Source organism: Notamacropus eugenii, chromosome 2 (assembly GCF_028372415.1).
Source record: "Notamacropus eugenii isolate mMacEug1 chromosome 2, mMacEug1.pri_v2, whole genome shotgun sequence".
NCBI classification, from domain to species: Eukaryota; Metazoa; Chordata; class Mammalia; order Diprotodontia; family Macropodidae; genus Notamacropus; species Notamacropus eugenii.
In genome coordinates this window covers 407109127-407134681 of record NC_092873.1, presented here as the reverse complement: position 1 = coordinate 407134681, position 25555 = coordinate 407109127, and the positions used below count along the sequence as shown (strand labels likewise).

Sequence of the window (25555 nt, the reverse complement as noted above, 5' to 3'; positions counted from 1 at the left end):
GCTCTGAGATGGGTGGGGAACATGTAATGGAAACCTTTTAAAGATGAGAAAAAACTGAAGCTTAGGGAGGTTAGTCTTAAAATGGAATTGCTCTTATTTGATGTCAGTATAGCCTTGGGGCACCAATGCTTTACAATCAAACTCCTAGAAATAGGCTGTGATATAATTAATTTCTCTGTAATAGATGTATATATGGGAGAGATGGGATTGAGGGGGCAACAACACCTGTTAGAAGAGAAAAGTCTATTGAGAGGCTTACTCCCTGTAGCCCTTTATCACAGTACATAAAGGCCCATAGGCACTATTTATATGCTTACCTTCTGAAAAGACAGTGTTTAAATATATATATATATATACACATATACATGTATGTATATATATATACATATATGTATATATCATATGGTCTGAATTCCCTATTTAATCTTACTTGAAAGAAGCCTGTTTTCATAGATACCCTAGATTTGAGTGTCATGATAACCAGTGAAATTTGCCATTGTGAACTTCTCCATTAAGATAGAATTCCCCCAAATCTTCTGTCTCCCTAATCCCTCTTTGCAATAGATTGGACAAAGCAGATGTTGATGAAGTTGTTCTAAAGTGAACTCAGAGTGCAAAGATTCTCAGGCACCTTCATGTCTTAGGTCCACCTTCCTTCAAGGTTCAGGTCAAGTGTAGCCATCTAAACACTTTTCCTGTCCTCCTCCCACTCAGTTGTTAGACGCATCCCACTTCCTCCTATATTACTTTATATGCCCATATTCTTTAAACTTATTTATCCATTTATAAGTTGCTTTCCTCAGTAGACTGTAAGGTTCTTGAAGGTAAGAGTTGTTTTTGTCTTTACATTTTCAGTACCTAGTTTAATGCCTAGAACGTTGTAGACTCAATAAAATACTTATTGGATGGATGGATGGATGGATGGATGGATCTATTAAAAGAGGAGTGTGATAAAAGGACAGCTCTAGCCTGCAAGATGTGGCATAAGGATATATTGTTATAGCCTTTCATCTTTCATTTCTTGCCCCTTACTTCTCCTAGTAAAATGTAATAACCAGAGGCAGAGGCTTGGTTCCATGATGATTTGTTGATTGTAAACAGAATTCATAGAGCTAAGGTGCCACTTAGATGTTTTTTGTTTTTCAAGTATGTTTTCCAACAGCTCATCTGTGCAGGATGATGGGAGCTTCCTTTCTGTTAGTGCCCTGGAGCTTTTCAGACTTTTAGAGTATCTTTTTTTTTAATTTGTATTTTTTTTTTCTTGATGAAGACGAGGGATCCTTAACTAAGGTTAATAACAGAGTGGGAACAGGTTCTGGCTATATGCCAGACTCTTATAAATAACTATGGAGATCGTCTTCCAGACAGAAATATCTATCAGCTAAAGATTCTCGACTGCACAATGGATGCCTGTATTAATCTTGCTCTGTGGGAGGATGCTTTGCTCTATGGAAGCCGAACCCTGGAACCATACAGGTAAGATCCATGAAGGGAACAGTTTTTCTGCTGCCTCAGGTAAAATAAGCCAACACAGTAAAGGCCAGAGTTCCAAACCTGAAGGGTTGTTTCTGTATGACTCCTAAACCCATTTGAAAAGGTTATTTTATTCTGAGTTTCCCAATGTGAATCCTCAGTTAACAGAAGATGAAATCACATTCTCTGCTAAGAGAAACACTATAATTATATCCAAAACAGTATTCATTATCTTAAAAAAAATCCTCCCTACTTCCAAACTTCACTATTTCTGCAGCAGGCACCATCATCCTTCCAGTTTTCTCAGGGCTACAACCTCTTAATCGTCCCTCACCCCTAACTCTCCCTCATCCTCATATTTAATCATTTATCAAGTCTTATCGATTCTCTCTCCCTTACCTCTCTCACAGTCATCCCCTTCTTACCTCAGAGGACCGCCATGCTATTTCAGACCCTCATTCTTCTCACGTGAAATATTGCAATAGATTTTTAATTAGATTCCTTGCCTCTCATCCCTTTGATTGATCCTTCACAAAGCTGCCAAACTGGTATTTGTAAAATACAGGTAGGACCCAAGAAGCTCCAGTGGCACCCTCTTGCTTCTAGGATAAAATACAGACCCTACTCTTTTGGTTTTTCAAACCCTTCACGATCTGGCTTCCACCTACTCTCCTTCATTCTGCATTTCAAACTGGCCTACAAACTGTGTCCTAAACACCACATTCTATCACCCATCTCTCTTGCTTAGCACAGGCTGTCACTTCTGTAGATCAAAGCCTCTTAGAGGCTTAGAACAATCTAAAGGTTCAGCTCCAGTGCTACTCTTACAGGAAGTCTGTCCTGATTCCTACCATCTCTCTACCCACCCAACTGCTAGTAACTACGCCTTGGAAATAACTTTGTATAGTTAGTTCTACTATAATCCCTCATTTCTATTCCCCCCAAAAAGATGATTGTATAAGGTTGTACAATAAGAACCACAAGGTTTATGGGGGAAAATGAAGTTAGGAACACAGTGCTTAAAAACTTCATCAGTGACACATAAAATAATAGATAGGAACGTAATAAAAATGGTGGCAGTTTTATACATGTTAAATAGGAAATACAAAAATACTATAATAAATAAGGATGGTGTTCACTGCCTTAGAGTACTGCTTAGTCTGCAGCCCAGTTCTGGCCAAGTATCTCACAAGCTGACCAGGCCATAACTCCAAGCATTAAGGCCAGAAGCCATGATGAGGAGTTGTGGGCAGGGGAGAGTGAATAAAGACCTGAAGTTGGCTTGTAGAAGTGGACGTCAGAAGGGTCCCATCTTGTGAGTTATTGTGAAATGGTCTAGTTTTCTGCATTCTCCCTTTTTTTTTCAGGAAGAAATTACTCACTAGCAAACTCAAAATTCACATTATATTCAGAATGTTCACTAATATTGTAATTGCTTTGGAACAAATTTATTTTTTCAGAATGAGTGTTCTAGCATAACTGACTTATGTGCTTTATATGTACTCTTCTGCAGATGTGTTACTTATCCCAAATAAAACATAAGCTGCCTTGAGAGCAGGGAACTGCCCTCAAGTCAGTATCCTCAATGCCTATCATATAATCAGGTACTTATAATTATAGCTTGGATGAACCTAGCTATAATGAACTTGGTAAGCTCTCTTTCTCTCCCTCCTCCCCCCATATGTAAATGTGTATACATATATGTATATATATGCATGTATTGTGTGTATATGTACTTAAATATATTGTGTATATCTGTTTCCCTTGGACTGACATCCCAGTCTCATGACCCTCTTATAGGCTTACATCGCAGTAAGCTTGTATACACATATATACGTATATGTGTATTTGTATACGATGTATGTGTATACACACATGCATATACACTCATACATGTGCATACTCACAGAGATGTGAACCTATAAGATAGACATGGGACTGGGACATCAGTCCAAGGGAAAGAGATATTAACAAAATTTAAGTACTATAAACTCGAGTCAAGTTGAAGTTGACTTATAACTCAGGATTCAGAAAGTTGCTCCAGGCAGAGATGGACAGACAGAAAGTAGAGGGCTATGCCAGTAAGCCAGGTGTAAAACCAGAAGTTTAGCACAGATGATACAGAAATAGTGGACAACCAAAGTCCAAATAGGCGGTATGATGGCAAGGGCCCAGTGGTCAGGCAGATGGTAGAAATCCAATTGGGCAGAAGACTGTAAGTATCCAGATGGATAGAGAGATTTCCAATATCAGGTGATAGCATCAGAAAGATTCAGTAGCAGGTGTCAGGAAGTCAGATATGGAGAGTCTAAATAATCAGGATCAGAGGTCAGGAACCAGGTAACTCAGACACAAAGCCGGCTTGTGAGAAACTGAGTCTGAAGGATTAAAAAGTCAGACAATGAGAGACTGAGTTACAGGGGTTGGAATACAACAGCAAGATTCACTTGTTTACCTTAGTTCTTTCAGCATCCTTCTTTATTCATAATCCTCTTTTCAGGGCATTTAATATGATTGTGTTTGCAGCCTGTTTTTGTAATCCCTGCATCATATTTGAAACATATATGATGTTGGAGTACTGTAGGAATTCTGAATATATGATAGAGGAACTGGGGATGGGGTACACCTTTGATATCTTGGCATATTAGGGAGTATTTTGTATCATAGCTCAGTTTTGCCAGTAATAATAGGAGCTAGTTTTTATATAGAACTTTATGGTTTAGAAAAGCTTTGCAAATATCTCATTATATTCTCTAAATAGCCCTAGAAGTTTGGTACTATTTTCACCCCCATTTTACAGATGAGGAAACTGAGGCACAGACTGTGCTTTTGCCCAGCTAGTAACTTACAGCTAGTAAGTAACTGAGGTCAGATTTGAACTCAAGTCTTCCTGACTCCAAATATGTACCACCCAGCTACCATACATTCTAGGAATACATGTTACAAAGACTGGGTCATTCTCTCTGAAGGGAACTGACCCTGCACTAAGCTGCTCAAGGGCACTCAGTGATTCAAGACACTCTGATTGAATAGTCAAGAGAACTATCACTGAAACCTAACTAAGAAGTCTAATAGTGATTTGGATTCTTTGCAACCACCTTTAAACTTTTCCTCTTTTATCCTAATTTCTTTAGCTCATTGTAATGCTAGTTGTTTTATAGGTTGTGTTCTGGGGGGACCATGAAAGGCTGTTTTTGAAACTGAGTTCTTAGCAACATAATTTCTCGTGAAATTTTTTGTTATCAAGTTTGAATCAGAAAAGTTGACTATCCCTGTATGACCTGTTTTACAAAGCAGACAAAAATATATTTGCATGAGGAAAATATCTCTCTATATATATACTAGATTTAACTATGTTTTAAACTATCAGTGCAAGTCAAGCATGGTGGCACATGCTTGCAATCCCTGCAGAGAGGGTACCAAATTGAATTGGTAGCAGGAATATCCTCACCTGAGAGTTCCCTCTATAGCAATGATTTCAGGGATTCAATCCTTACCTACCTCACTATATTGTGAGATTCAATTTGATAATGTGTGTAAATCACTTTGGAAAAAATTTTAGGTGCAATATGTGCTCAGTGTAACCTTATTTTCTACTGCTCCCTCTCCTCTCCTATGCTTGGCACTCATAGCTAGGTTATGCTTTTCTAATAGCAAGTACTTTACCAATAGGTAAGACAATCAGGCAGAGATAGTTTGCAGAAGAACAACTTTCAGAGGTGAATTTTACGCCTTAATAAGTGAATTTGCTTGACCTATGGACTGAATGAAGTGACACAAAGCTGGTAAGAAACCAGAAACTCCTTTGAGGCTGGGAATTGTATGCTTCCCATGTGCAACAGAATGTTTAGTTATTTCAACGTAACGCTCCTTGTCACTACTTAGCCATCAAGTGAATGACAAAGTAAAGCTCCTTTATGATGGCCTCTTTGAGGGCAGGAATTGTGTCATGTTTCTCTTTTGTATCTCCTGTGCCTTATACCTCATAAATACATAATAAATACTTGCTGATAAGAACCTTGCTGTTACTTATCTATATTGTGGGGCAGTCAGAGTTGAATCAGCACTTTAGTTCAACTCTGGCCTCATGCACTTAGTAACTGTGTGACCTTGGGCAAGTCACTTAATCTCTGTTTGCCTAGGAGGCCACTAGGTAGCTTAGTGGGTAGAGTGTTGTGCCTGGAGTGAAGAAGACCTGAGTTCAAGTGTGGCCTCAGACAGTTACTAGCTGTGTGATCCTGGTGAAGTTGCTTACCCTCTATTTGCCTTAATCCACTGAAGAAGAAAATGGTGACCAGTATCTTGCCAAGAAAACCCCTTGGACGGTATGGTCCATAGAGTCGTGAAGAATTGGAGATGACTGTAATGACTGAGCAGCAGCAGCAAAATCTATGCTGTAGAGCTTAGTCTCAGCAACCCAAAGGATTTGTCTAAGCCAAACCATAGGTTGCTGAATGAGATTGAGAGTCAGAGTGAGGAAAGTATTTGTAAAGATAAGTGTTAGTCCAGTGTTCTCCTGCTTGTTGGTCTAGATTTGGCTTCGCTCAAACTACGTTGACTTGATACTTCCTCTCTATTTTGCTCCCGTTCTCATTCTAGGTTTTTTTGGTTGCCTCAACTTGTAATCTATGTTTAAAATTTTAAAAAGGGCTTAGAACCAAAGAGCAGTTGGTCTTTCTTTAATAAACTGAACATCTCAATGAATCAGTAACTATGTATTAAGCAACTACAATGTCTCAGGCACTGTGCTAAGCCCTGGGGATACAAAAAGATGATCCCTGCCTTTGAGGAGCTTATGACAGGAACATGACAGGAAATAATTAATAGATGTAAGACACTAGAATTAACAGAGGTTGGAGGAGACTTCCTATAAAAAAATGGAATTTAATTGGGACTTAAAGGAAGCTGGGGAGGTCATAGGAGCAGCAGAGGAGGGAGAACTTTTCAGGGATGGTGTCTCTGATGAAGAAGGGTATGTCTCTCCTACTATAAATGGTACCTGGAGAATTGAATCATAGACTTGAAGGATCATAGGTCTAGAACTGAAAGGAACCTCACACACCATCTAGCCCAAGCCATTCATTGGTTGGTTGTTCTTTGTTCTTGAAGAGGACTGAAATGATATCACTATGCTAGAGTCAGGTTTCAATGTGTTCAACTATGGCTGATCAGACCAATATGAGCTCAGAATGCTCTACCACAGATCAGGTACAAACAGTTCATGTGAAGACTTGGGGTAGATTCTCTAAATTTGTGCATCCTGCATCTCCTTTGAACTGTTTCAATTCTGCTTTGCTCATAAAGAATAGCACCTTCACTGATGTGGGCACACCATGCTGTGCCAGTGTCTCCCATTCACACAATCAGTTCCAAACTTCTTGTAAACAACATATTGTTGGATTATGATTTTTAATCCATTCTGCTATCCATCTCCATTTTTTGGGAGAGTTCATCCCATTCACATTCACAGTTGTGATTACTGTGTCTTTCCCTCCATCCTCTTTCCCCCATTTGTGCTTTAAGTTCTCCCTTCTCCTTTCCCCTTCACAATACAGTTTTAATTTTTGACCACCGCCTCCCTCAGTCTTCCCTTCCTTCTTTCAGCCCCCCTCCCTTTCACTCCCCTTTACCTTTATTACTTCTTCCCTCCCTTTTAGCCTCCCCTCCCTTTTCTTTCTCCCTCCCCCTCCTACTGCCTACAGAGCTAATTAGATTTCTATACTTAACTGAGTTTGGTGTTCCCTCCTTGAACCAAATCAGATGAGAGTAAATATCAAACAATGCTCATCTTCCTCCTCTCTTTCCCTCTACTATAATATAATTTTGTGCCTCTTCCTGTGATGTAATTTACCATTTTCTGTCTCCTCCTTTTCACTTTCCTGTTACATTCCCTTCGCACCCTTAAATCATGTTTTTATCATCACATCATTTACTTTATACCCGCTCCCTCTATCTATGTATATCCCTTTTATATATCGTGATAGATATACAATTCTTAAGATTAACAAGTATCATCTTCCCTTACGGGGATGTAAACAGTATGCCCATATTGAATACCAAGTTTTTTCCCCCATTTACCTTTTTGTGACTCTCTTGAGACTTATGTTTGAAGATCGAATTTTCTATTGAGCTCTGGCCTTTTCATCAGGAAGGTCTGGAAATCCCTTATTTCATTGAATGTCCATCTCGTTGCCTAAAATATTATGCTCAGTTTTGCTGGGTAATTGATCCTTGGTTGTAGTGCCAGATCCTTGGCTTTACAGAATATCGTATTCCAATTCCTTCATTCTTTTAATGTAGAAGCTGCAAGGTACTATGTGATCCTGACTGCAGCTCCTTGATATTTGAATGGTTTCCTTCTGGCTGCCTGTAGGATTTTCTCCTTCACTTGATAGTTCTGGAATTTGGCAATGATATTCCTTCATATTTTTAGTTTGGGATTCCTTCCAGGAGGTGAATGGTGGATTCTTTTGATGACTATTTCACCCTCTGGATCTAGGACTTCTAGGCAATTTTCCTTGATGATTTCTTGGAAGATATTGTCCAGGTTCTTTTTTTCATCATGGCTTTCTGGTAGATCAATAATTCTTAGATTTTCTCTCCTGGATCTATTTTCAAGGTCAGATGTTTTTCCAATTAGATATTTTACATTTTCGTCTATCTTTTCATTCTTTAGATTCTGCTTGACTGATTCTTGATGTCTCATAGAGTCATTAGCTTCTACTTGCGCAATTCTAATTTTTATCAAATTGCTTTCTTCTATTAACTTTTGCATCTCCTTTTCCATCTGTCCAGTTGTTCCTTTTAAGGAGTTATTTTCTCCAGTTAGTTTTTGTACTTCCTTTTTCATTTGTCCAATTTTCCCAGTTAGGTTTTGTGCTTCCTTTTTCATTTGTCCAATTTTCCTTTTTAAGGAGCTATTCTCTTCAGTGAATTTTTTTCATATTTTTAAAATCATTGGTCAGCTTTTCTTCTATGTCTCTAATTTGTCTTTTAAAATCCTTTTCCAGCTCTTCCAAAGTGCTCTTTGTGCTTGAGACCAGTTCATAGTCCCTTCTGAAGTTTCAGATGGGAGTACAGTCTCAATGCTGACCTCTTTGGTATTCATATTTTGGTCCTTGTCCCCATAGAAAGATTCTATGACCTTTTCTTTTCTGCTTTACTTCTTACTCATGATAATCACCCTTTTCCTGACTTTTAAAGTAGATCTCTTCTTCTAGGGCACAGTTCTTGTGCCTTGAACTTGAGGTTTTGTGTTTTGTGGCCTCTGGTTCTTTCAGCCAGAAGCTAAAATGCTGCAGCTTACCTCGTGCTGAGCTGGCTGGTGTGAAAAAGCAGAGTCCAGGTGAAGTCTTTCTGGGTTTCCCCAGAGTTGTTCTGGAGCTAGCTGTGTTAGTGTGAGGGAGGAAAGGTCTGGCTACAGCAGGTCTCCTCTGCTGAGCTAGACCATAGGCAAGCTCAGTGGTTGGTGATCCCATCTGTGCTAGTGTCATCCCGATTCCCCTGGGGTGCTGAGGCACATCTGGGGTCCTGATGTTAGTGGTTGTGGGCTCTACACTCCCCTACTCAGGCCTCAGGATCTCCTCCCAGTTTGCTGAGGTGGAGCTGTGTGGGACAGTTCTGGTCCTACACTGGAACCCTTCAGCCACAGCAAGAGGGACCTTTCTTAGCGATTTTCCTAGCCTCGCATGCTAAGAGACTTTTTTCCCCTTCTGCTGATCCCACTGTTCCAGGATTTTTCTGGGGAAATATTTTATGGGTCTTTCAAGGTCAACAAGGGGAGGAGGAGAGAACATTTACTGATCATTCCACCATCTTGGCTCCTAGAAGTTCAGGTAGGTGAGTTACAGACATTTAATCTGCAGGCTGATAGTCTCAGGAGCTGCCGCTGCAGATACCTGGGGCTCCTCAGCTCTCACTTGTGGGTTCTGCTGGACTTCTGTCCTGGGCTGATATGCCTGAGATTCCACAGTGCAGCTGATGCCTCAGACTGCCTGGGGCTTCCTGCTCAGCTCTGCCATGACAGAAACATGCAGGTACAGCCTGTGTGCTGTGCCCAATTCCACACTTCCTAAAAGAGACTTTAAGAGTATCCTTGTATCTCTTCTTGTGACCACCACATGAGTGCTTGCCCTGTGTGAGTTCTCCATAAAAAAAGTTGTTCAGGCAATCATACCTTTGGCATTTGGACAATGTGACCAGCCCATCAGAGTTGCGCTCTCTGAAGCAGAGTTTGAATGCTTGGCAGTTTAGTTTGAGTAAGGACCTCAGTGTCTGGTACCTTATCCTGCCAGGTGATCTTCAGAATTGTCCTAAGACAGTTCAAATGGCAATGATTCAGTTCCCAATACAGTGCTGTTAGACTATCCAGGTTTCACTGGCATATAACAATGAGGTCAGCAAGTTGTTAATTTTACAAATGAAGGAACTAAAACCCAGATAAGGTTCAGTGACTTGTCCAGGGTCACATACGAATAGTAAGGTCAGAGGCAGAATTTGACTATGTATGCATATGTTATTTTTCTCTAAACTTAGCATCTGAACATTTGAAAAGCAGTGAAGCTAAACACAGAGTGCTTCTGCCTAACTCCAAATGACCAGCATGATCTTAGGGTTCATCCACCACCTTCTGAATATATCTATGGGGACATCCCTTTGTTTGTTACACTTCTAAAAGCCTCTGGTTTCTTAAGTCTGCCTGGAGGCCTCAATACAAAACTTGATATATTCATTAATCAAAACTTCTTGGTACCTTCTAAGCTCAAGCAAAATGAAGAGACCTTTCATAAAAGTATATCAGAGGAAAAATCTATATTTATATATGTAATTTATATACATAATTACACATGTACACCTATGTATATATACTCATACATACCTACATGTTCATTCCCTCAAGGATTTTTCCATACTTTTTTGTAGATGAACCCTCTGTGCTTCTCCTGCATGATAAATTTCTAACCCACCACCACCACTACCACCACCACCATCACCACCATCATCACCATCTCTGAGGCTCCATCTAGCTTATTAAAAAGTTACTGTAGAATACATTCTGTATTATAGGAAATCCAGTTTACATTGATCTCCATCAACTAGTTGAGACTCAGACCTTTTCCTTGAAAAGATGAAGCAGACGAAAGGGTAATTCATAGGCCAGAGTACCACAAAGAGAAGAAATAAGTTAGGAGGAAGCTTTCCTGCACAGACTGCCTGCCCTTGCCCTATCCAAATGTGACCTTAGGGCAAGGACACGCATGAGGCCAGGGAGACTTAAGACCAGGCCCTCATGCAGGAGTTCTTCACCTTTTGTGTGTCATGGATCCCTTTGGTAATGTGGTGACAATAATGTTGTATTTTTTTTTAATTTGTAATAAGAAAAAATGCTGGATTTCAGCTACAGATTGGTGAAAATAAAGATATTTTCTTTTCCACCTTAGTTAATGGACATCTCTGCTGAAATTTTCCTGTGAGCCCCAAAGGGTCCATGAACCCCAGGTTAAGAACCCTTGACCTAAAAGAAAACTTTTAGAATGTGAGTTTGAAACAGACCATGGCTGGTTTGACCTCCTACCCCTCCCTCGTCCCCCAACAGGCATTCGAGGTATTGCCACCATCAACTGCTAATTCGTTGCATTCCAAAGGGAGAATGCTTTATTCTCTAATATTGTTTGCTCAGAGAAAAGGGTGCAGACATGGGCATGAGTTATCAAGTGTTGATTGCTGTTCCTGCTATTGGAGCAGTTTTATAGGGTAAATATATTTTCTGGAAGGATCTAATAGAGGTCAGTGGGCAGGTCAGGCCCCAACCAGAGATTTTTGTTGTTGCTGACTGGAGCTAAATTTGAACTGGTGACCCCAAGGTAAGAAGATATTTATATTCCTTTCTCAATATGGTAACCTTCTTGACCTTATTTCTGGTCTCTTAATTATATGGATTTCTTTGTACTCAGGGGAAATACAAGCTATTATCATATCATATTCAGAGGAGTGAAAATAGGATGCATTATTTATGCTTGTAAAGCACTTTGAAAATTAATATATGTTCATAAAAACCCAATGCATCATTGCCACAAGTTCATCATGAACGCATGAAGGATTTTTCCTGGTTGTACATTAAAGCACATATAGAGCAGCAGAACTTGACACTTGCCTCGCTGATGCTGGACGAGTCAGTGAGCAAACATTTATCTCCTACGTGTCAGCCACTGTTAAGTGCTGGAGAAACAAACCAAGGCAAAAACGGTCCTGCCCTCAAGAAACCTATGTGCTAATAGGGGAGAGGGATATGAAAATAACTAAGTATATGCAAGAATAGATGGGAGGTGATCTCCAAAAGGACGGCCCAGAAAAGCTCTCCTACATAAGGTGGGCTTTCAACTAAGAGGTAAAGGCAAGGAGGAAAAGCCCTGGAGGTATAAGGCACAGTACAGAGGACCAAGATAAGAGATGGAGTATCATATATGGATAGTAGCTAGTGGTTGGCCTTTCATCTCCTTGGGCCTCCATTTGCTTTGATTTCTATTAAACTTGTACAATTAAATTCTCAGGGTTTTTTTCTTTGTTTCTTTTGCTCACGTGAATCTAGCCCCCCTCTTATACCTTTTTGTTTGAATTTTCAAAACTAAATTCAGGGTTTTTTTAATTTGTTCTTTATCATCTTGTTAGATTTGGCCCATCATTTTAACCTGCCATAATTTTTTTAATGTATATTAGCTTCTGGCTTCAGTTGGTCCACAGATTTTATAAGTAGGGAAAAATGTGCTAAATTTTCAGGAGATCTGGGTTCAAATCCTGGATCTGCCACTTACTTGGGTGACCTTGGTGAGTTATTTAACCCCTGTAGACCTCCATGTCCTCATCTGTAAAGTAAAAGGGTTAGACTAGATGACCCCTAGGGTTTCTTCCAGCTCTACATCTAGGATTCTGTGACCCATCTATGCTTTGCTCTCCTCAGAATATACTTACAGAGAAAGTAAGAGACATTTCTAAGTTGTGGACACCTGGATACTTAAGACAATCTCCTCTACTTACCTGATTCATTATCTATTTTAATTCCATATGTAACTTTTGACACTTAAAGCTTTGGGTATTAGCCTAACAAAATGCATTATTGTATTACAACGTTGTTTTTATGATTGTTTTCTTCTGGAGAAGATGAACTGCTTTGTCCATAGGCTTTCATCATCACTGTGCTAGCTAATGAAAGGAGATAGACAATACTTAAGAATATTCAAATGAGCAAATTGGAGTTGAGGTGACTCAACACTTATTCGTGCCTTTTCTTGCTTTGTTCCATTTCCAAATAAGAACACAGTTGGACAGAAATTTTTAAGTATTATTGTCATAGATGTGATGTGAGTAGACCTTTTTATTTATCTCTGGTTGAAGGGAGAGAAAGGAATAATAGACAGTGGAAAGAAAGGGGAATGCGCTTTATATACAGAGGGAAAGGGAGAGGGAAGAAAGGGGAGGGGAAGAAGAGGAGGAGGGGAAGAGAAACAGAAGGAGGGAGATTGGGGGAGAGAGAGGGACAGAAAAGGAGGGAGAAAGAAAGAGAGGGAGAGAAAAGAAGGAGGGAGAAAGAAAGGGAGGGAGAGAAAAAAGGGAAGAGAGAGAGAGATGATGATGATTAAACTTAGAGGCAGAGAAAGGATGGGATAATGCCTACTGGCTTCTGTACTTGAATTGAAGGATTCATGGTAGCAGAGACAAGATGCTAAATGGAAAGCAGAGAGTTTCTCTTTATGTCTAACTCCATAAGGATGAAAGAATTCTGACTAGAGATAATCAGAATGGATAAGTGCCATCTGTTAGGAATGCCATTCTGTGTCATATCATGAGTTCCTTCTCCATGCTGAGTCCTTGGCCTACAGTTCCCGAGTCTTTGTATGAAAATTGGACCTATTGGAGTATCAGCTGACTATTGTGTGAGGACTGTTTTGTACTGTCCACATTCCTTTCCCTGCTTGCAGTCAGGAATCACCGTTTGGGATAAGTAAACCCAACTGTAACTCTGGGTTCAAAGATATCCTGTGTAAGACTGGCTGGTCTGGTGCAGGCAGTGAGCATGTATCTGAGAGGTAAATGTTTTGTTATGTGTTGTTTTATTACCTTTATTGATTGTATGCCAAGAGTAAAGTGCTGTTTACAGTATCTGAGAATGCTTGTCCATTCCTGTGAAGAATCAACTCTGTTATGCCAAGGTCTCATGACTGAAGCTCAGTAAAAATCTCAATTTCCGCAAGAAGGATGGTTTTGCCATAGAATGGCGACTTGGATCTGATTTTATTGGTTAAATTCATACTAACCATACCTCTTAAATTATTGAGTGAGTCAGACCACTCATAAAAGAGTGGAGCTAGAAAAAGAAGGTCCAGCCCTGTCACAGACCCAGGAACAACCAGGCATTTCAGCAACTCTTTTGCTTAGCAGGGTAAAGCACCCTAACTGCCAGGTTAACTGTGGGACCAGCTCAGTTCCTTCTTTACTGTTCAATAGAATCACAGTGCTCCTTGGTAGTTGAACTTATATAAGAACTGTGTGCTTTGGAAAGTTAGTTATAGTGGTTCCAGAAGATTGAGAATGAAACATATTTCTTTTAGAGTTAATAAAATAGTTAATAAATAATTATTATTTATAAAAATAAATTTTAATAGTTAATAAGTAGAGAGTTAATACTATGAAGGGTATGTCCGTTTGTTTTGCTTAACTGTCTCTTTTTGTTTCAAGGAAGGATCTATTACAAGGAATAATGAGAGGTGATAATGATGTAAAAATAAACAGAAAGCACCAGTAAGACTCAGGGCAGTGAGGTGGTACAGTGAATATAGTGCAAGCCTGGAGTCAGGAAGACTGAGTTCAAATCTGGTCTCAGACATTTACTATCTGTGCGACCCTGGACAAGTCACTTAACCCTGTTTGCCTCGGTTCCCTCATCTACAAAATGAGCCAGAGAAGGAAATGGCAAACCATGCTAGTACCTTTGCCAAGAAAACCCGCAAAATGGGGTCGGCCATGACTGCAAAACAACTAAACAATAGTAAGAACCAGGAAGACACAGTTAAAAAGAGAAGTTGCATCCCCAAGAGAGCAAGGCCTTAGGCTGTTTTTCTGGTATTAAATAGAACTTTCCATAGTTAGTTTTATGTACATGGGATTTAGAAAATGAATCACAAAACCAATCTGACACTCCCCCCAAAAGAAAAAGTATTCTACTAGTGTTCGGCCCACTTACATGCAGCTGCCATTTTCTCTTTCAAGGTCAGGTATACAGTAGTGTTAGCAAGTCACTTAATAGATTTTTATCTTTGTTGCTTATTGATACGGACTAAAATTTCTCAAACACTTAATATAGGGTCATAGATCCAGAGATGGAAGGGACATTTCCTCATATTACAGATGATGTACCAATGATGTTGTCACTTGGCAAAAAAAAAAGTAGTCATATTTTTTTTTTCTTTTGAGCACATGAAGGCCGCAGAAGTAATGTTGAAGGGGGGGGGGGGGTTCAAGCCCATATACTCCAATGCCATAGTCTGTGCCCTTTCCACTATACCACACTGCCTGTGATTTTCAATTAAAGTATCTTTTGTAGTAAATTCATCCGCAAGAAGCTTGACCTTTTATATGCTTTCCAGTGTGTACTTGTAGGCTTTGAAAAAGTTGTTCTATCTCCTCAATGTAAAAGCATTTCTCAAAGAAAAACATTTTTCATTGTAGTGTCTCTCTCCCTCCCTTCCTCCGTCCCTCCTCCCCCTCCCCCTCCTCCTCTTCCTTCTTCTTCTTCTTCTTCTTCTTCTTCTTCTTCTTCTTCTTCTCTCTCTTTCTTTCTCTCTGTCTCTGTCTGTCTCTCTCTGTCTGTCTCTCTCTGTCTGTCTCTCTCTGTCTCTGTCTCTCTCTCTCTCTGTCTCTCTCTCTCTCTCTCTCTCTCTCTCTCTCTCTGTCTCTGTCTCTCTCTCTGTCTCTCTCCTCAAGCCATCACTGAAAGCTTTGATACACCTGACAGAAAATCTTCAGTTTCTTATTACAACAAATCACCCTAAGCAGCAGGATATAAAATCCTAGGGAATCTTTTGGGATGCATTGAATTTCTCCTATTGAATCAATCTGCTGCTTGGCTGCTCCTGCAGCTCCATTACAGCTATCTCTTTTCCTTTTCCTCGATTCTTGCGGGGTGGGGAGGAAGAATAGAAAAAAATCAGGGTTCTCTCTGTAGGGAGTCAGCAGAAAAATCAGGCAGCCTGAGCAAATGGGAACTGATGGCTAGAGCTCCAAAGGACTCCGAAAGAATTGATCAAAACCAATTTTAATTTCAGGTAAAGAGCGTCTGGCTTGTTTCATTACTGGATCAGTAAGCTCAGCGGTGGCTAGTATGTGGTGCATGGGGCTTTAGAGATAGACTTTCCCGGAAGGTCCATACTCAGTTTTCAGAAGCGTTCCAGTTTCAGGGCAGAGTAGTGTGGACATTCAATTAAGTTGCACAATCAAAACTGATTTGCCAGACTTCATAAATTTAATGGCTTCTAGAGAATGGTAATGATATTTGTAAGGGACATTAAGAAATCACTGGATTAAAGAAAGACTGTAAGTACCTGGAAAATGATTTTACCCCAATAACTTGAATAAGTTACCTTTTTTTGTGGATCAGAAATGGCCTTTGGACTAGCAAGAAATATGCATTGAGTTTGTAAAAGGAAAGATGCTAAAAAAAAAGATCTGTGATTATTTCTGTTATTATACAACTTCAAGGGGAGGAAATTAACTGGGGACTGCTAGGTAACTATAGTAGTAGAGAAATCAGCCTGGCTTTCAACCATGCAAAATGGGATGATGCTTTTGGCAGAGAAGTGATGGATGAGAAATACGGAATTTGCATCTCCAGAAATGCCTACGGTGTTGATCTGTTTTGCTTGACAGTATATATTGATTGTAAGAAATAGATCCCACTGGGATGGGGGAGGAGGTAGGTTAAGGAATAGTTAGATAGACAAGAAAAAAAGACCATCAATACAATATCTTTAAATGCACAGAGGGGAGAAAGAGCAGAAGCGAAGACAAGTGGTATTAATTTTTTTTTACTACTTTGTTTAACTTTATATACAGGGGTATGCAATTCATATTAGTGAAAGCATGTTCAAAATTTTCAGGTGAGCATTTATGTGTTGGAAATAATCAAATGCTACACTTCCATCAGGAGCTGATTTATTGTTTTGTGATTGTCTAAACTTAAGAAAATGATGGAGAAAATGCTAATAATTCAGATAAATCTTAAGTGTGTCATGTGTACATTTTTTAGAAGAGCCAGTTGTTAGACAGTTAGCAGTATGTACAAACATACACACATCTTTATGTGTATTTGTAAATATATGGGTCAGGTAAGTGGCACAATAGAGTGCTGGGCCTGGAGTCTTGAAGACTTGAGTTCAAATTTGGCTTCAGATACTTATTAGCTGTGGGACCCTGGGCAAGTCACTTAACCTTGTTTGCCTCCATTTCTTTATCTGTAAAAGAAATGACAAACCACTCAAGTATTTTTGCCAAAAAAACCCAAACTGAAGTCACAAAGAGTCAGACACATATAATTGGCTAAACAACGACAATAAATGCATACACATATGTACATGGACATGCATGCAAATATAAATGTATGTTACATACACATGCATTTCTTTTAGGGGAAAAAAAAACTGTGTACTGCCAAATATCACCATTTCCTAAACATTCATCTTTTCTGGTTTTTGTATCTCAAAATTTTTGTTTGTTGCTAAGTTTACAATAAAAAAAAAAAGAAAAAAGAGAAAAAATGGGGTGGTCCTTTGGAGTAGCCGTGAGATAGAATTACCCATAGTGACTGGTTCTTCAAATAGTTCTGTAGGAATCTCCAGAGGAGAGAGAAAGTTGGTTAATATTACTGTATGGGATTTTTAGGGAGGACTAGAACCTCTGGTAAGATTTTTTAAGGGCCACTCATCTACCTTTTGTGTCCACCTGTCATCCAACTCTTACCTGTGGCTCTGAGAAGCTGTAGCATGTTCAGTGTCCACATGCTGGTAAAACCATCTTGGCAGATATATTAAACCAAGTTGAGGATAACTGGCAGACTTCAAACCCATCCATGAGTTAGGGGTATGTCTACCTTAATCACATGAAGACTTCCCCAACAGAATAGGCAGATGAAAACATTTTGTTCCAAAGGCCATGCAGGTGGCTAAAGCAGGCACTGTGGAGTGTTCAGAGCTTGGTAAGACATCAAGGCACCAAGGTCATTCAGTGCATCCTGGGCCATGGCTAGTTGTCTTGATTTTTGTCTTGTCACTGAACTCTGACGACTGGAAAAGAGAATGAGTCTGATGACTTTGTGTAACTCCACCTTGCTTAAATCCAATTCATGAACTAGTCAAATGATGTCATTGGTCCTTTTCTAAAATAAAGATGAACAAGAAAAAACAAAAAAAATTAATGGAGGATATTATCATTCTATAATGCAGTTGTTCATTAGGATAAAAGAAAACATGTGTCCCCAATTTTCGCTGAAATTGTCACTGTAATTCTTTGGCTGAGGACGGCTACAGTTGAGGTTCATAAAAAATGACTTCCCATCACTCAGTGAAATTTTTCTAGAAGAGATGATGAAAGGGCTTAAAGAACACATCTCTTCTCTCCAACTTTTCAGAGAGAGTGACAGATTCCAAGGCATAATAGAAAAAATAATATAGGAAGCCAGAGAAAAAAAGATTCCTAAGAAACAAAAGGGGATAAAGCCAGTATAAAGAGGTTAGTGAATAGTAGAATGTGACTCAGAGGAGAAAAGGAGGAAGAAACTCCATGGCATTGGACTTTAACAACAGTATGGTGTAATACAATGAACACTACGCTGTAAGTCAGAAGGCGTGGGTTTGAATTCTGCCTTTGCCATTCACTAGATGTGAAACAAGTCACTTTGCATTTCTAACACTCAGTTTAGCTACCTGTAAAATGAATTCTTATTCTTAATATTAATGTCCTAAAAATTCTTATTAGGCTATATGATTTTTAAGATGCCTTCTAGGCTTGACAGTCTACATTCTGTGTGGTAGAGAGATTTAAACTGAGATGCCAGACTCACAAAACTCCCTAGTACAACCTGAATCAGATTAAGATGTAATTGGAAAATGTTTAACAAAACAAATAAAAATACATACAACATAGATAATGTTAATTTGTGGTTTTCTAAATCAGTATACAGCTGGCAGAGATGTCTTTCTATGTGAGTTTGACACCACTGGATTCACAACCTCATGAAGGTCATTTATCTTATCAAGGTCATTTTAGCAGGATCGTTCCAGATATAAAAGCTCCTTAGCACTTGTGTTCCTTTCTTATCCTAAACTGAAAGAAAATTCCCAGTGTATGGAGTCATGCAGAATGACTCTCTTTGATACTTTTTTTTAAAAATCAGAATATGAAATAGAATAAAAACTTTAAGCAGGTAATGTAGCTAGCTCAATAGGCAGCCGTAACATTGTACTGATCTGTTTCCTCAGCTTGACCATTTCAGAATGTGGCCCAGGCCTTTGGCAAAAATTGCTTTCCCTAAGTTGTTTGTTAAACGGTCCCGGGCCTTGTTCCTGCTAACCATTTAAAATCAAGCTTGAATATAGCACAGCAGTTGATTTGTGCTTTAGGTCCCTTTATAAATTAGATAGAATGCCAGGTCTGTAGTCAGGAAGACTCATCTTCCTGAGTTCAAATTTGACCTCAGATACTTCCTAGCTGTGTGACCCTGGGTAAGTCACTTAACCCTTTTTGCCTCAGTTTCCTCATCTGTAAGATGAGCTGGAGAAGGAAATGGCAAACCACTCCAGTATCTTTGCCAAGAAAACCCTACTAGAGATCATGAAGATTTGGACATAACTGAAAAACAACTAAATGATTTTCTCCTTGTTATAAGGAAGTATAACTAATGTAAATTAATGGAATTTAGTTAGACAATGGAAATTAGATAAATAGGTTGGTAGATTATTCTACAAGTCAGTAAAAAAGATGATTGGACTGAAGTGAATTATGGTTTCCAGAATATCTTTGGTGACCCCATAACTTGATCTGGGGGCCACATCCCTTGGTCTGGTATATAAGATAAATGCAATCAGTTCTACTCATGCGCTCCAGGAAAACTGGAATTTTTTCCACTCCTCAGACACAGTTCTGTTATAACCTGTCCTAAGTACAAATGTTGTTCCCTCTGCTTAAAATGTCCATTCACAAACCCCATTTCTCTCTGTTGAAATTTTGCCTATTCATCAAGGCATAACTCAAATATCACATCCTCTAAGCCTTTGTATATCCTCCCAACAAAAAGTGACCTCTCCCTTCTATTAACTCTCAGAGCATCTTGTCTATATCTCAGGCGCACCTAGTCTGTTTTATACTATATTTATTTGTACATAGGCCTTGTTCCCTCTACTGAATCTATCTTGTCCTACCAAAAACTTCATACATAATGGAGACTCAATAAATATTTGTTGAATGAATGAATGAATTTGAGTTTTAGTTTCACTGGTACAAGGACCTAGTTCCATTTCATAGCTGCTCTAATTTTGGCCTCCCTTCTCTCATCAAACATGAGAAGTGAAATTCAGAGTTCTCCTTCATGGTTACAGGTACCTGTGCTCAGGTTCTTTGTATCTGGAAGACTTATCTATCTGGAAGTAATCTTAAAATGAAAGCCCTAGAAATGTTCTTCCAGTGCTAAGCACTGGGGAACCGCTCATTGAATCATAAATTGTTAGCCCCAGAAGGATCTTCTGTTCTGGCATCAAATAGCGAAGTCATATTCATCACCATCAAGAAATCAGATCTCTTTGTTCAGCTAGTATGAGAAACTAGAATATAAGGTGATTGACAGTAAGGCTAAGGGGGTGGGGGTGGGTCAATTAAAGAGCTTAGTCACCAGCAAAAAGTCCAGGCAGGCAATAATAAAGATTTGAACCAAAATGGCAGCTTCATGAGTGAAGGGAAGGGATTTAAGTAAGGGGTATCACAATTGTAGGATTTGTGGGACTTGGCTACCAATTGGATACGAGGGACAAAAGAGAGGAAAAAGTCAAAGAGACCTCCAAGGTGTGTGAACCTGGGCAACTGAAACAAGGGCCTTAACAGAAATAGAAAAGTCTGGAGGAAAGATGGGCTTAAGGGAAATGATAATGAGTTCAATTATGGACATGTTGAGTGTGAGAATTCCTAAAGGATATCAATTAATCAACAGATATTTGTTAATTCAGCAACTATTATATGCCAGGCACTGTGCTCATTGCTAGAAATACAAGGACAGAGAATGAAACAGTTCTCTAGGATAAGATGTTCAGCATTTAGTCAGTATTTCAGAAGAAAGATTTGGGCTGAATTTGAGAATAATCTATGTCAAGATGGTAATTGGATTTATGCGAGCTAATGTACAAGACAAAAAGAGAAAAGGGCTCACTATGGAGCTTTGTGGAAAGCAGTATAATAGAGTGGATAGATGAATGGACCTCAAGTCAGGGTACCTGGGTTCATATACTGATTCTGTCACTTATGACTTCTGTAATTCTGGGTAAGTCAATTAACCTCTCTGGGCTTCAGTTTTTTCATCTGTAAAGTGAAGAGGTTGAGCTATATGTTCTTTTTGGTCCCTTCCAAATTTAGATCCCCTTCTATGGACACTGTTTGTTAGTGGGGAACTGATGAATGATGTTCTAGCAAAGGAGACTAAAATGAAATGGGAAGACAGGTAGGAGAGGGTAAGAAGAGAGTAGTGTGAAGGAAGCCCGGGAGGAGAAAAGGTGGTCGATTGTGCCATCAGCTTCAGAGGAGTCAAGAAGTTGTCCTGATAGCCTTCAGATTTAATAATTTAATTAACAATAGATAATTGGTCATCTTAGAGATGGTAGCTTCAGTCTCTGTCTTTCCCCCTCAGTGTACCATTAGCTCCTTGACAACTCAGGACTGGGCAGAAGCATATTAAGACATTGGAACAATTGTATGTAGTTATTTCTTGATAATAAAAAACAGAACCAAGAGACCCCAGAGAGAGTTGTAGGAGGAAGAAGAACTAGGAGGGTTGGTAAAACAATGAGCTAGAGTTCTTCCTCTCTCGATTGCCTGACAGACCTCATGGTGATTATGTCAAAGTGTCCCAAACTTCTCCTAATTCCTTTTTCTGTCCAAGTGGTATTTGTGTATACCTTACAACAGTATTGCTTCTCCTTGTACCCTTGTAGGTCATCACCCAAACACCCTGTACTGTATTTTTCCCCTTAGATTTCTATGTTCACTTACTTGGCTATATGGTTTCCCTAGTCAATGCTACTTCACTACTCCCTTTTCATGTATTGCATTCCTTTTCAATAAGGTATGCCCCTCAAGAGTCTAATTCCACTTGTGAATCTCATCCCCTCAAATTCTAGTGGAATCTAAGGGGTCAAATATCCTTCCTTTCATTAAAGTCTCTACCAAGCATGTTTATATATGTGTTATCCCAGATACCATGGAGGCTGAGACTAGTGGATAGATTGAGCTCAGGAGTTCTGAGCTGCAGTGGTTCAAGCTACTCATGTGTCTTCTGTGTTTGGTAGCAATATGTTGAGCCCCCAAGAAGATGGGAAGGGGGGATCCAGGCTGCATAACGAGGAGCAAAATTAGCCTGTGTCAGGTAAAAGCTCCTATGACATTTAGGAGTGAGACTTGGCCAGTGAGTGACCACTGTATTACAATCTGGGCAAGATAAGGAGACTCAATCTCAAAAAATAAAATAAGATAACGCAAAGAAAATAAAATATCTAATTCATTCCTATTGCTGCCCGTATAATCATGCTTCCTGCCTCATCAACAAAGAGTTCATTAAATTGATTATAAAATTTCTGAAAAATGCTTTGAGTTATCAGGCATCTAGAGGAAATTTTAGAATGGAGAAGTCATTTATGGGATGAGAAAGAAAATCTTGAATTAGACCAAGTCATTTACTTATGACTTGGACATATCTTTTCACAAAGGATTTACAGTGTGAAAGTGCTCTGCTTTGATGATTGGGTTTTCCTTGTTTTCTTCTTACTCTATAGCTCTCACCAACATTTGAGCCTTATGGGCTGACTTTGTACATCGCATGCAAGCTCTCAGGCTGGTGAGGTTACTTCTGTCCTGCCTTCTACAATAGATATCTTCTCTGGAAAAAAACTTACTCATTATTGTAGCATTCACTGTAGACATCATAAACTTATGATATGTTTCTTCTTAAGTTTCTTGGCACAGGAGGGAAAAGAGAAATACCAAAGATGCCACAGAATGAGAGAGACTTAGCAAGACATTACCTAACTTGGGGGCTTTCACATCTGTCTTCCAGAAACCCTAGCTAGACCTTGCTGTAGTGACCTGTTTGGACACTAGGGGATGCAAGTGATTAAAGGTTAAAAGCTCGGATCCATCTATTAGCTATAGGATGGTCCATCCAGATTCAGAGAATGACCAGAGGGATATTTGAATGCAGTGGCAACAGTTTAGAATGAACTGGCTTGAGTGTTATTGTCTTGGTGATATACAAATATAAACTCTACCTGTGTCCAGGGGCAAGTTTCATTAAAGGAAAGCATGATCATTTTCAAACAAGTTTTCCAGGATAAATGATACCCAAGTGTTTATTTACTGAGTTATCTTGAAATACATGAACTGTTGTTATAGCAAAGGTGGTGGGTAGGGATATGGGAATCAGAAAGGCTCAAATTGAGAGAGGAATTATCTAGCTTAGACATTAGGAACATATGGTGTTCTGGTTAAAAAGATCTTTGAATACATTCTTCTGCGAAATAATGGAGCCTAATTCTTTGGAAACAATGAGACATCTTTCTTCCCCTATGTACCTCGGTTTCTCATTTTCTAGGGTGGTAGAAATGCCATCCCATTCATAGGCTTGTGGGTTGACTAAATGACTTTTTGATGACCCTTTGAAACATACTTTGAAGAGGAAGCTTAGGTGTCAGGGAAAGATAATCTATACTAAACTTACAAGCCTCCAAAAGAAACTCTCAATCGTTGATTTCTATGCACCCTTGAAAATGCTTAAGGAGAAGTTGTTTCAATCCATTAATAAGGATGGCCATAGGCTTTCCCCCAAAGACTTACAGGCTGCATTATGTAAAGAAAAAAAAACACCTTAATTTGGAATGCTGAGATTATGGAATTGATCCACCTCAATTAAGAGAATCGTTGAGGAAAATCTTGTCTCAGACCTAAGTTGAATGAGTGATTTATTGCTTAAAACAAAAATGATGTGGCAGTGCAAGGAGGAGGCTAAAAATATCATGCCTGTCCATTTACTCCCCAGTGACATGCCACATGGTGGGCACTTCCCTAGATTAGGATCACAGCCTCAGAGCTAAATGGAACCTCAGAGGCCCTCATTTTACATATGGGGAAACTGAGGCTCAGCCCAGCAAGATGAAGATTACACCCAAGTTTGCACCAGAAATAAGTGGCTGAGGTGGCATTTGAACCAGGGTCATCCTACACCAAATTTATTGCCACAGTGCCTGTCAACCACCTTTTGGTATATCAGAATGGGCAGAAGAAGAAAGAATAAGGGATGTACTATAAAAATCAAACCACCTTGTTTTTTTATTTTTTTTCCTTCTGGGTACTCATGTTGCTGTACTTGATTATTATTATCACTGGCAACAGAAAGGTCTTTTTCTGAGCACAAATGTGTACTTCCATTTTCCTCTCATGACAGAGCCCCAGCCAACCATTCTGGCTCCTAATGGCTCATTCTTGCCCAAAATTTGCTTTCAGGTTGCATAGTTGATAAAACTTTGGAGTTCGAGTTCTACTTGAAACCCTTATTACCTATGTGACCTTGGGCAAGTCACTTAAACTTCTCTATGCCTCAGTTTCCTCATCTGTAAAATGTTGGAATTGGACTTGATGACCTCTTGGGTCAATCAATTCATAAGAATTTAGTAAGTGCCTGCTATGTATCAGACACTGCTAGATTTGAGGGGACAGCTACCTAAAGTAAAATAATCCCTACTCTCAAGGAACATACAATCTTGGAAGGAAGTTCTCTTCCCGCTCTAAATCTATAGTCTAAGAGTCAAAAGGAACCCTTCTTTTGCCCCAGTCCAGAGATGACCCTGGTTAATCAGTTACCTCCATATAAGGTATTGCTTTCTTTCCTTTCAGTCACCATTTTGACCTCCCTTCTTTCTTAATTTTTTAGCTCACCTGAGACAGATGTCTCCTCTCATAGACCCACCCCTAATTACTGTCCTAAGGACTCCTTATAATAATACTGTTTTACCTTGTGCTTCAAATGCCACTTGATTATTATTCAAATTCTCTCTTTCCCCCAGACCAGAGAAAGTACTTTATTTTGATTTGAAGGAAGTAGGAGACTTTTTACAATGGGTCTGCACCCTCCATAGTGGTGCCTATTAAATGAGTAGAAGAGTCATAACTGATTATCCCCTCCAAGCCAAGGGCATTTGGATCAGCCTCATCATTGCTCTTTGGAAGGACTCACTGCAGGTTGTTTTCTCAGCATTGGATGGGGCATAAAGACTTTACTTGGGCCTTACTTTAATTATAAATCTAGGACTCGGGGGTAGGGAACCTTCAACCTCGAGGCCACATGTGGCCTTCTGTGTCTTCAAGTGCAGCCCTTTGACTTAATCCAAGCTTGACAGATAAAAAGATTTGTTCTATAAAACTTGGATTCAGTCAAAAGTTGCACTCGAGGACCTAGAATGCCACATATGGCCTCGAGGCTGCAGGTTCCCCAAACCTTGATAGGTCCAGGCAAAAGAAAGGACTCAACATGTGGCAGAGTAATAATTTCAGTTCCTCTGAACTTACTTTGGTCTGTAGCCAATTAATGAACCAAGGAGTCATTATTAAATGCTTACTATGTGCCAGCCATTGTTCTAGACTATTGGGGATGCAAAGACAAAATTGAAACAGTCCCTCAAAAATCTTCCATTTTATTGGGGGAGACAACATGTACATGTCTAAATATATGCAAAATAGATACAAAATGAATAAAGGATAATTGGAGAGGGAGAAGGTAGTAACAGCA

The 25555-nt window shown here is 39.4% G+C and overlaps 1 protein-coding gene across 3 annotated transcripts in view; it reads left to right on the top strand.

Moving 5' to 3' along the window:
* Positions 1–25555, top strand: part of SMYD3 (SET and MYND domain containing 3) — a 1053751-nt gene that overhangs the window by 894407 nt on the left and 133789 nt on the right. For all 3 annotated transcript variants that reach the window (XM_072647643.1, XM_072647645.1, XM_072647644.1), the window contains one exon: positions 1302–1476. In XM_072647643.1, coding sequence (XP_072503744.1) covers positions 1302–1476 — 175 coding nt within the window. The remainder of the gene's footprint in view (positions 1–1301; positions 1477–25555) is intronic.